The sequence below is a fragment of the Ursus maritimus genome, unplaced genomic scaffold, assembly GCF_017311325.1.
Source record: "Ursus maritimus isolate PB19 unplaced genomic scaffold, ASM1731132v1 scaffold_34, whole genome shotgun sequence".
NCBI classification, from domain to species: domain Eukaryota; kingdom Metazoa; phylum Chordata; class Mammalia; order Carnivora; family Ursidae; genus Ursus; species Ursus maritimus.
This window is the reverse complement of record NW_024426008.1, coordinates 18,059,635-18,072,051: the sequence shown is the minus strand read 5'-3', so window position 1 is coordinate 18,072,051 and position 12,417 is coordinate 18,059,635. Positions and strand designations below refer to the sequence as shown.

General features: G+C 43.6%; 1 protein-coding gene across 1 annotated transcript in view; it reads left to right on the top strand.

The window, feature by feature from the left end:
• FAM189A2 (family with sequence similarity 189 member A2) overlaps positions 1-12,417 on the top strand; it is a 61,192-nt gene that overhangs the window by 32,030 nt on the left and 16,745 nt on the right. The window contains 1 exon segment of the mRNA XM_040620133.1: positions 5,831-5,941. Coding sequence (XP_040476067.1) covers positions 5,831-5,941 — 111 coding nt within the window.

The window sequence follows — 12,417 nt, the reverse complement described above, 5'->3', positions numbered from 1 at the left end:
AAAATCCAAGTTCTAGAAAGACATTTCTGCATCAACTCTGGGCTTTTCCGTTCCTTGATGGTAAATCCCAATGATGAATTGGTCTCAGTAGAATTCAGGAACTGTATGTAACCCATGGTGTTGCCTTCGCTGGGCAGGTGGTGATGACTGTGAGTTGAGAACAATAGGAACGAAGCTTAAAAATCAGAAAAAAATTCAGTCAAATATAAGGAAGACAATTATAGAAACGTTGTATCCGTCAAGCTCCTGGCAGGGCACAGATAACAAGATTATACCTTGAGAAGAGGTTAATAAAAGGCTTGTTCACAAAGGAATGTGCAAGGTGCAGGGAACAGTGAGGCTGAGACTGTCCCTAAGCCTGACCCTATCTGGAATTCCGAATCAGGTACAGAGGACCCCTTGAAAGAACCTGTGGCTTTCCATTAAGGGACACAGCCAGCCTGAGGCTGCAGAGAAGGAACCTATAGAATAACTAGCCCAACCTCACTCTCCTCCCTCCCTCCAAACTTCTGCCAGGGCTTCCCAGTGGCTGAACTTCACTAAAGACAAGAGGGCAAAGGAGCCCCATGGATACAGTCTTTGTAGGCCAGCCTGCTTGGGAAGAGCGCAGGATCTCTTGCACACAGGTGTCAAAGGTCAGCGTGGAGTGAGTTCCCTTAGGAACTTATCTGCAGGCTGCAGGAAGGATTCTTCTTAGAGAAGTTTTGGAAACGGTATACCTGCAGATTATTCTTACAATTAGAGTACATCTTCCAGCTGCCATGAACTCAGGCACATCACATGCGTCACGAACAAAATGCTGGTACTGGACCTAGTGAGATTCATTTTGTGAAATTCATTTTGCAATGAAAAGGTGCTCCCCCAAAGAGGAAGTGCCTATTGTTATTAATCATAAAACCAATTGCATAGCATTTTGCGGCACGCAAAGGACTTTTACGTACGTCATTTTGTATGATTCTCTCATTAATCTTGGGAGGTGGCTGGGAATATAGACCTGTTTGATGAGAAAAGTGAGTCTCAAAGAGGTTGCTAACAATATCACAGCAAACAAGTGGGAAAGGCTGATTTTGAACCAGGTGATTTGAACCACTTGATTCCAAATTCAGGTGCTTGCCACAAAGAGAAATTCAAATCACCTGCAGTGATTTTTTTAACAGCAAGAATGGTGACAATATAAGAAATGTAAGAAATTCTTCCCCTTTGCAGATAGAGCTGAGCAGACTTTGTGACTCGATGTTCGTCCTTAGTAGCTGATGTTTTACTGCCCTCTGTCTGAGAGGACACCCTCTGGTGATGAGTGGAATGGAAATTTGGGTTTTGGAAGTTATACGATTATAACTAGGTTAAAGCCAGAGAGGTCTATCCTGAAAGTCCCTGTAAAACTAAGTGCCTCCCTTAAACTCCAATATTGTCCACCCTTGAAGCTGATCCAGCCTCTAAAGGAGATATGTTTGGTATCCTGATAGCCCCCATGTCTGATATATGCTGCCGTGGTCTACACTAGAATAATCCAAAGGACCAAATAGCCAATAAGATTGGCCAGAGTTTTAATGATAGTAATAAAAAAGCCACCCGAGGGAGTAAGTTTGGGGGACAGTGCATGGTGATTTTGTACATAGCCTATGTGCCTTGGCCCAGGTCCTCATTCTGGGGTTGGTGTTCTGGTGATCTGACTTGGACTTCTCATCGGCAGCCCATCCTGTGCGGGAGAGAAGCTAAGTCTACCAGGCAGCGAATCTCTGGAGCATTCTCTCAACTTGTTTGTTATTCTGACACTCCAGAAGTAGCCCCGTTCATTGTATGATCTCACACTCCTGTCTTGGCAGGTGGATTCAGAATTGTCTTTCTTCCTTTCTTTTTAATATAGAAAATATAATTTGTATAAATCTCCAATCATAAGTGTTGAGTTAGCTGAGTTTTGAGAGTTGGATACACTGATGTAGCCAACATTCAAAACAACAAATGGAACATTTCTGTTGTTTCAGAAAATTCTCCTCTTTCTTCCCAGTCAGTCCCCTCCAAATAGGCACCCCTCTTCTGATTTCTACCCCCTGATTATTTGGTCTATCCTTGAACTTCATGTCCGTGGAAGCTTATAACATCCGGCTTACTTCACTCAAGGTCTTGGAACTGCGTTGTGTTGCTGTGTATCAGTAGTGTGTTCCTTTTTTTTGCAAGAAGTATTCCACTGTTTGAAAATATCACAATTTGTTTACTTAGTCTCCTGCTGTTGGATATTTTGAGTTATTTTCATTTTTGGTCTAATATGCATAAAGCTGCTGTAAGCATTCTTCTGTAAGTCTTTTTGTGGGTATCTGCACTTATTTCTCTGGGTCATTTCCTAGGAGTGGAATAGCGGGTCATACATAAGGTAGGCGTATATTCAGATTTTTTTTTTTTGCAGTTTTTAAATCCATGTTCTACTGTAGTATAGTTTTAGATTTACAGAAGTATTTCAAAGATAATAGAGAGAGGTCCTATATACACCATACGCAGTTTCCCCATCATTGACATCTTACCTTAGTGTAGTACATTTGTCACAACTAACGAACCAATATTGATAAATTATTATCAACTAAAATCCATACTCTTCAGATTTCCTTATTTATATCTAACGTTCTTTTTCTGTCTGTTATCCCAGCCTAGGTTGCCACATTACGTTTGCTTGTCATGTCTCCTTAGGCTCCGCTTGGCAGTGATGGTTTTTCAGACTTCCCTTGTTTTTGGTGACCTTGACCATTTTGAGGAGTACTTGTCAGGTATTTTGTAGCATGGGCCTCAATTGGGATTGTCTGATGTTTTTCTCATGGTTAGACTGAGGTTATCATCGGTTTGGCAGAGGAAGAACACGGAGGTAAAACGCCATTTTCATCACATCACATCAAGGGTACATGCCGTCCACATGACTTATCAGCGATATTAACCTTGGTCCCCTGGTTGATGTCATGTTTGTCAGGTTTCTCCCCTGAAAGATTGCTCCCCCTCTCCTTTCCATTCTGTATTCTTCGGAAGGAACTCACCTGGTACAACCCATACTTGAGGAGTAGGGAGTTGAGGGTTGAGTATCTCCATAAATCACAGTTGAGCTTTGAACAGCAGGAGTCTGAACTGCATGGGTCCACTTACATGCACATTTTTTTTCTTTTCTTTTCTTTTTTAAGATTTATTTATTTGAGAGAGAGGGAGAGAGAGAGAGAGAGAGAGTACTTGAGCACGCAGAAGAATGGGGAGAAGCAGACTCCCTGCTCAGCAGGGACCCCAGTGCAGGGCTCCATCCCAGGATGCTGGGATCATGACCCGAGCAGAAGGCAGACGCTCAACCGACTGAGCCACCCAGGCGCCCCCAGATTTTGTTTCTAATAAATACAGTACAGTTTTGTAAATATATTTTCTCTTCCTTATGATTTTCTTAGTAACATGTTCTTTTCTCTTACTTTATTGTAAGAATACAATATATAATACACATCATATGCAAAATATATGTTCATCAACTATGTCATCGGCAAGGCTTCTGGTCAATAATAGGCTATTAATAGTCAAGTTTATGGGCGGTCAGAAGTCATACTCCGATTTTGCACTGTGTGCAGAGGTTGGGGGTTGGCACCCCTCAGCCCTGCATTGTACAAGGGTCAACTGTATTTGGAATTCTTTGGCATGGGAGGTTTCTATTTAGTTTTTAGGAAGTGGCAGCACCGTTTTATACTCAGACAAGCAATGCGGGAGAGTCCATGTGCTCCCAGTCCTCACCAACACTTGATGTTGTCATTCTTCCTGATTTTAACCAACTATGCGAAGTGTTATCTCACTGTGGTTTTAGTTTGCATTCGTGGTGACTAAGGATGTTGAGTAACTTTTCATGTGCTTATCAGCCACTCCTATATCTTCCTTTGTGAAATATCCGTTCTTTTGCCTGATTTTTTTTTTTTGTGGTGTCTTTTTTTTTTTTTATTGAATTGAGGAGTTACTTTTATATCCTGAATAAAGGTTCTTTGTTTAATATAGGCATGAAATATTTTCTCCCGGTCTGTGGCTTGCCTGTTGGTTTTCTTCACTGTCATTTGCTGAGCTGAATTGAAGGTTTTAATAAAGAGATTTGGAAAGTAATGAATCATGGAACTTTACATCAAAAACTAGGGATGTACTGTATAGTGACTAACATAATATAATAAGAAAATATTATTATAAAAAAAAAAGAGATTGGAGACCCGTGCTGGAAGTAATGAACCCTCACTCTTTCTATATCTGATGTTGCTAATTTTTAGTTATGAAGATCTAGTTTTTATTTATTTATTTATTTATTTTAAAGATTTTATTTATTTGAGAGAGAGAGAACGGGGGAGGAGCAGAGGCAGAGGGAGAAGCAGACAGGAGCCCCACGTGGGGCTTGATCTCAGGACCCTGAGATCATGACCTGAGACGAAACCAAGAGTCCCGCTCAACCGACTGAGCCACCCAGGCACCCCAGAGTTAGGAAGGTTTATGATGTGCTGGTGGGCATAAGGATTATAACCACGCTTTCTTTTCAAGGCATCTGAGATTGCATGAAAAGATAATTTTCGAAGGAAAGTTAGACTTCCCCATAGTAACAATAATTTTGTTGCTGGGTGTGAAGATTCCAGATGTCTTAGGTCTCTTTGAGTAGCAGCTGCCAGTGCATAGGAGAAGCCCAGGTAAGAAGATCATGTTCTGTCCTTGGCCAACTGGGCATCCTCATTCTCCAAAGCTTTGGCATGGTGATGACTGACATAGTGCTGGAGGGGCCGAGCTCTCTGCTGACCCAGTTAAGCCCTACAGACACTGACGAATCATGAGAAACAGTAGCACAGCAGCCGCGGCCAGCATTTCCCACAGGATTTGATGACAGAGTGCATAGTCCTTTTACAGATTTACAAAACAAGGAGAGAAGCAGAGGCCAGACTACTCCTGGAGAGGCAGGAAGAATTCCTCTTAGGAAAAGGGGCATCATGTGATAGTAAATATTGACTCATAACATGGGTTTAGGGGAGATGTTCTCAAGCTTCTTGGAATACCAGTAACAAAGAACAAGCGTCTCACTGGCCAACTCTGGCATTAGCTACCCGAACTGAGGCCTGGTTCTAACACTGATCATCATTAGCTCCAACCTTTTATATTGGCGATAAGATTTGATTTGGATAATATAGTTCTCAAGTTGGAAAGCTGTAGTAGCCTCTGATTGGCACTAAGTAAAATCTGGCTTCTTGGTTGATTTCTGTTAATCCTGAATTATTTAGTGTAACGTTTGGAACATTTAGCTTCGGAGAAAAGTACATAGAAGATCACTATAGACTTATTCTTTAGTACCTACCCTGTGTGGAACTGAGAAAAGACTTACCTTTGTTTTTACTTGTATACTGACACTTCCGGCCAGGAAGGGCTGAGTGCTCTGACTTTCCTGGGTTCCACTTACATGCTGGAATTCTCCATTTGTCCACTTACCATTGATCCTGCAAAACTCAAAAAAAAAAAAAAAAATAGCGATGGCTCAAGGAAGAATTGGCCACGGTTTAATGCAACGAACAGATCAGAGCTGAGGGTGTCAGAAAAAAGGCAGAAAAAAAAAAATTAGGGACTTGAGATTATTGAGAAGACTTGAGAGTCAGTGGTCTTCCTCGGCACAGTTTAAAAGTTAAAAATTTAAAAATTCTACAACATGAACAGAAGGTTGGTACATTAAGAACATAGTTCAGACTTTTTTAAAAAAATGTGTGTCCTCTGGGAAGAGAATATGAATTTTTTTTTTAGCTCAGACGAAAGCCTCTCTGAATTTAGCTGTTGTCTTTTCTAACGGCCTCTTTTCCTGCCACTTCAGGTGAATCTCTTTGTGCTGCTCTCTGTGGTGTGTGTCCTCTTAAACCTAGCTGGATTTATTCTCGGCTGCCAGGGGGCCCAGTTTGTGTCCAGCGTGCCCAGGTGTGATCTGGTAAGTCGTCCTAAACCATCGCTGTGCACCTGCTTTCTGGGGGTGGGGGAATGGGGAGGCAGCATGCGCCTGGCAGCACCCTGGAGTGAAACCTGCGCTTTGTTTCATTTTCCCACTTCCCCTGACCGACTTCGGGCCTTTCTTTTTCCAAAGCTGGGACCAGCTAGCAGAGCGCTGCAACCACAGTAAGATACCGTGTCGCTAGTTAGGGAACGGGTCAGTCAGGTGACCACCAGCAGTATCGGTCTGCTCTCATCCGAAGAGGGAAAACGGAGATGATCAGAATACAGGTCAGCAGTCCTTGCTGCGAAACCTCCAGAGGCCGGCTGCGTTTCAGCGTTCAGAGTTTGCCCGATTTGGAGAAGATAAACCTGCCGCGTACGCTACTTCCCCTGTAGCACTCTGGGGCAGCAGGCTGTAGTCACAACTTCCGCTTTCCAGGGCTCTTGGAATTTCAGGATTGTGGCTAAGAGGTTGTGGGCCTGCAAAATCTCCGAAGAATTTCTTTTAATTTTTGACTGGGGTAAAATGCATGTCGTAGCATGAAATGTACCATCTTGATTTTTAAGAGTTAAGTTGAGTAGCTGAAGTACATTCACGTTGTTGTGCAACCAATCTCCAGGACATTTTTCTTGTTGCAAAACTGAAACTCTATCCATATTAAACAGCTCCCCCGCCCTCCAGGCCCTCCCCCTACCCTTCCCACCTGGGCCCCGCCTCTGGCAACCGTGCCTCTCCTTTCTGACTCTTTGAATGGAACTACTCTAGACACCTGATCTCACTGGAATTCCACAGCATGTATCTTTTTTTTTTTTTTTTTTTTTAGATTTTATTTGTTTATTTGAGAGAGAGCATGAGCGGGGGAGGGGCAAAGGGAGAAGGACAAGCAAAGTCCCTGCTGAGCATCAGGACCTGAGCCAAAGGCGGATGCTTAACCCACCGAGCCGCCCAGGCACCCCAGCATGTGTCTTTCTGTGACTGGCTTATTTCACTTAGCCTGATGTCCTCAACATGTCTGCCTGTTGTAGCATGTGGCAGAATTTCTTAACTTTTTAAGACTTGAATAATATTCCATTGCATGCATATACCATATAATTTTTTTAACCACAGAAATGGGACCTTTGAGACCTTGCTTTCAATTCTTTTGGGTGTATAACCAATTACTGGCCATCTTTGAACTTTCTTTCCCCCCCCAGGTTTATATTTTTAATTAATTAATTAATTAATTAATTTTTCTTATTATGTTGTGTTAGTCACCGTACAGCACATAATTAGTTTTTGATGTCGTGTTCCATGATTCATTGTTTGTGTGTAACACCCAGTGCTCCATGCGATACGTGCCCTCCTTAAAACCCATCACGGGGCTAGCCCCATCATCTTTGAACTTTCTAAAAGGACTTCTCAATGACAAGTACCTCCGTGTGGCTCAGAGCAAAAGAACGGGGCTCTTGAGAAGTTGTAGTCAATCTCATCTATTTGGAACTTGGTGACAAGGCCGTGTTGCCCCTTAGAAACCAGGGGGATGCCAGCGGAGGAGGGACCACATTTCTCAAAGTGCTGTGATAAAGCCCTGGCCTTCCCCAGTAGGAGGACTCCTCAGAGACCCACCACAAACCCATTGCTCTTTCTTTTTTTTTTTTTTAAAGATTTTATTTATTTATGTGACAGACAGCCAGCAAGAGAGGGAACACAGCAGGGGAGAGGGAGAGGAAGAAGCAGGCTCCCAGCCGAGGAGCCCGATGTGGGACTTGATCACGGAACGCCAGGATCACGCCCTGAGCCGAAGGCAGACGCTTAACGACTGCGCTACCCAGGCGCCCCTCCATTGCTCTTTCTTAACCCTTCTTTTCTCCTTTTCTGATTTTGTCACCCCATTGTTTATTAACCTTACGTTACGGGATCCCAGGCTCACAGCCTTTTCTGGTGTGTAAGGCCCCCTGCAATTCACCCTTGTCCTGCCCGCTCCCGGAGGCAGCTTAACTCCCTGTCATTGCTCCAAAGCCTGCCTGGCATTGCCCTACTTTCGTAGTTTTAACAACACTATCTCTCCCCCCAAATTCCCTCTCCCTCAGTCCTTGTTCCTCCAAATCATATCAGTCCTTTACAGCCCCATTCAGAGATTATCTCCTTTAGGAACCAGTCCCTGAACCCCCAGGAAAGATCACCTTCTAGAACGTCCTATATGTACATCTCTCAGGTATTTATCCTTTTCATTTTTTGTACTAGAGACATTCATACACCTGTCTTCTCCGTTCTTCTGAGCCGGGATCTCCCCAAGGGCAGTGTCTGCTTCTCTCTTATTTTGGGAGTTCCCAAAGGCCCCCTGCACTGCCTCCCACTCCTTCACATACAGAGTTTCCAGAAAAAAAAAGTGTTGTTTTCCAATTACTAACCACACAGCAAATTAGAAGGGGCAAAGAGACCAGGCACAGGCTGAAAGTGAAGAGTCACAGTATGGGGAAGACAGTTTGGCAGAATTGTAGCCTCTCTGTGTCAAGACACTGATGAGAGGCTGCCGAGAGTAAAAAGGAAAGTCAGACCTCGTTCCTGACCTAGAAGTTTATCACGTGCAAGAGGAACAGGGTTAGCACGGCAGACGCTCCAGTGGTGTTTGTGGGGGGAATGAATAGGTGCCCAGCTGCAGGTAGATGCATTGGGTTTGGCCGGCAGAGTGAGACACCGCGCTGGGGGCATGCAAAGAAAGAAAAGCCTGTACCCGGGGGAGGATAAGGAAAGGCACCAGGACTACCAGGATTTGAGATGGACCTTGAATGATGAATAAATAAGGAGAGTGGGTGGAGCCCGAGAGAGGAGAGAACTCAGAGGGTAGTGGTGGGAAATGAGCCTTGGTAGCTCTGGAGAAAGCAAAAGCCAGATTGCAGGGGTCAAGGGTATAGTTAATGGACTTTTCTGAGAAATCCTGTGGCTCTCGACCCTGAGAGCCCATTAGACTCACCGGGGGGGAACTTTGTAAAGACTCCCCTAACTGGGGCCCCATAGCCTGATTTTCAGTTGGCCTGGAGGGGGTGGTGTCTAGGCATCCATATCTTTTTATATGTTAAGTGTATTTTTAATTATACCTTTTTTCCCCCACCACAAAACCAACTCTGATTTTATCTGATTATAAAACTGTAAAAATGTGGACAAGTCATAAAAGTATAGGACAGAACTCAAAAATCATTTGAAATCTCACTCTTCTGGGTAAGCACTGTTAACCAGTTGGTGGATTTTTGGGGCACCTCTTTATATATATGCATAAAAGCACACAATTTCCATCAGTGGGACCATATCATAATTGTTGTTTTTCATTAGTGAGTCTGTTTGACCTTTTTGGGGAAAGGGACACTCTTCCTCATTCCCTCTCCACCATGCTAGTCACTCCAAATCCCTGCTAACAAGCTAGGGGTCTCCCTCCATATGTTCAGATTATCTCACATAAATATGTAGGGGGTGGACCTAATCGTGATTTATTTTCCAAAAACGGGACGTATTGTATCCACTCCCCTGCGTACTGCTTTTCTCACTTGCAGATTGAACACTCGTCTTTGTTCGAGCAGGTTGGTTCTCTATTGCCTTGCTGTCTGCTGGTTTGGGTTTTGGCCATCAACACAATGGAGCCACGCATACCATCCTGCACATCGCGCTGGGTGCTTTTCACCAGGTGGAGGAAGGTCCCAGATTGTTCCTCGTGGAGAGGGTGTAGTTTTTCTTCTGTTTGTCTCATTTCTTCAAAAAATTACACATTCAACCCTTTGGTGACTCTCTCCGTTTTTTTAAATGGAGGTAAAATTTACAATGAAATGCACAGATCTGAAGCGTGCAGTTCATTGAGTTTTGACAATGTATACATTCATCTTGACAAATGTATACACTCAGGAACATACCCCAAACAAGATCTAGAACATTAGTTTTGCCTGTTCTTGCATTTCACCCGAATGGAGTTATAGGGTATGTACCTTTTGGTCTGTCTTGTTTTGCTCAGCATAACAATTTCGAGATTCACCCATGATTTTGTGTTGCGTCAGTTGCTTGGTTTTTGTTTTTTGGGGTTTTTTTGGCACGTCAGTTTTTCATTGTATAAAAATATCATGGTTTGTTTTATCCACTCTCCTGTTGATGGGCATTTCCACTGTTTCCAGTTTGGGGGTATTATGAACAGAGCTCCTGCAAACATTTTTGTACAGTTGTGGTTTTTCTTGTGGGCCCATTCTCATTTCTCTTGAGTAAATAAGTAGTTGTGGGATTTGCTCAGTCACATGGTAAACGTGTGTCTGTCTAACTTTATAAGAAACTGCTAAATACTTTCCAAAGTGGTTGGGGAATAAGTATTTTCATTTTAAAATATAGGCCCGGTTCCTTTATTAAAAGGTTCAACTTAGATTTCTACCAGTGACCCTCTGCTTGGCTGCAAGCATTTCTCTCTAACTTTCGTCAGTCTGGTGGGGCTGGTGTGAGAGCTCATCGTTATGCTAGCTTGCAGTTCCCTCATTGCTAGAGAAGGTGTCCTCCTGTTTTGCAAGCTTTCTAGAAGATGCTAATGAACAGCCAATGTGGAGAACCATGCTCCTGGTGATGAGGAGAGGGCGGGGAGGGCCTAGTGGCGTCAGGGAATAGTAGTATCAAGGTTGAAGGGTGGATGGTTTGCATGTCCAGGCTTGAACAGGGTTGTTTGTGGATGGTTGAAGAGATCGAAGAGACGTTGGAATACCTTTGCAGAAACACTGGGGCAGAGCCGGGATTAAGAAGGGAGGTGAAGGGTCAGGAACAGAAAGAACAAGAAACACAAAACACACTGTTGCCTGGCACCATTTTGCACAGAGCCTCAGGGCTGCCGTGTCTGCTGGGCACAGCCACGGATTTCATTTTTATTTGGATAATGATTAAGCTTTCCAAAAGCCTTGTGTAAAGAGATTAACCTTCACCCATCTGGAAAATTGTTGCCTCCAGACCAGCTGACCCCAGAAGTTCCGGATAGCTGAGGTTTCCAGATATAGACAAGTCAGGCTGTGTGTAAATAATGCCCCCCTGTGTGTGTGCAACCCACATAGGCCTGCTTTGTCTCTTAACTGAATGCCTTGTGCCAAGAATGGACTTGACTGGGAGGGGAGTGCTTTGTAAGACGACACCGAGTATTACCTGAGGGAGGCAAAATCCTTAGGTAAGATTTGGAAGCTTACCTAAGTACAAGAAATGGAAACCCGCACTGCATGGTGTTGAGAAAAGCGAACGTGGTTGGTGCTTGGGAAGAGGAGGGCCTTGGGTGCGTGAGCAGAATGCAGCAACTCGACGGCTGCTTATTTGTAACTATTAAATAGTTCTGTTAGTATTAAATCAGGGAGTCCTCAGCGGGACTGCAGAGGAAGAAGCCCATCAGGAGTAACGCTTGCTGGCTTTAGCCCAGGGTGAGGACTGTTATTGATTCATGGAAGAGGGACTAAGAGGAAGCCGGTGATCCCCGAGAGGAAATGAAATCCCACCCTGTCCAGACCCTGCCTAGAGAAATCCTGTCTGAATGGCCACAGTTTTCCCTAAGAAGGCAAAAATCTAGTGTAGATGTTAGCCCCGGGATGTGCCTTCAATATGTGAGACAATGGAAGAAAAATTAAAACACAGACAGTCTTTTGCTTTTGTGTGTGTCTGGGCGGGGGGGGGGGGCGGGGTGGGGGGGCAGAGGGGGGGGGGACCATGTGGAGATAGCAGTCTCTGTGGGCAAACCAGGAAAGGACAGAAACCAAGTGGAAATGAATGGATAGAGATGGAGTCTATTGAGGTAACTCTGGTTGTAATTCTTTGTATCAGAGGCAGAATTTATTATCAAATTCTGGGCATCGGTGTTTGATATAATAATGTATCCCCTTTCAATGTGGTTTAGGGACGGAGAATAAAAAATGTTGCAGGATCCATGGAGTTTTGGAAGAGGCAAAACTAATCCTTGTGGAAAAAATCAAAACAGTGTTTGCCTGGAGGAGGGTGGGGGCAGGGATTGATGGGGAAGGGCGTGATGGAATTTTCTCTGGTGATGCTATGTTCTGTATGTTGATAAGGGTTTGGGGTGCACAAGGGTATGCATTGCTTAAAATTCTGCAAATGGTATGCTTAAGATTTGTGTGTGTAAATTTTGCGTGTATGTAAGTAAGTTTCACATCCAAAGAAAGAGAAACCCAAAACCAAAAAAATGTGTAATCTTTAGTGGAAATTTTTCCCTTTGCTTCCTAATCAACTTATCTTATAAGGAACTATATTTTCTCTTAATTTGGAAAAATACCATTAATTTGTTACTAGAGGGTAACTACGGGGTAAGTTTGGTTAGAAGGTAAGAATTTTAATTCAATTAAAAAAAAAGACTCTTTTTTCTTTTAAGTAACTCGAACACTGTAGATGTTCAGTTATTCGTAAAGATTCCTGAAGAATGCTGCAACTAGTGACCTCAAAGCTGCCTGATTAAGTTAGCAAGTATGAAAAAGACATGGCTCTCC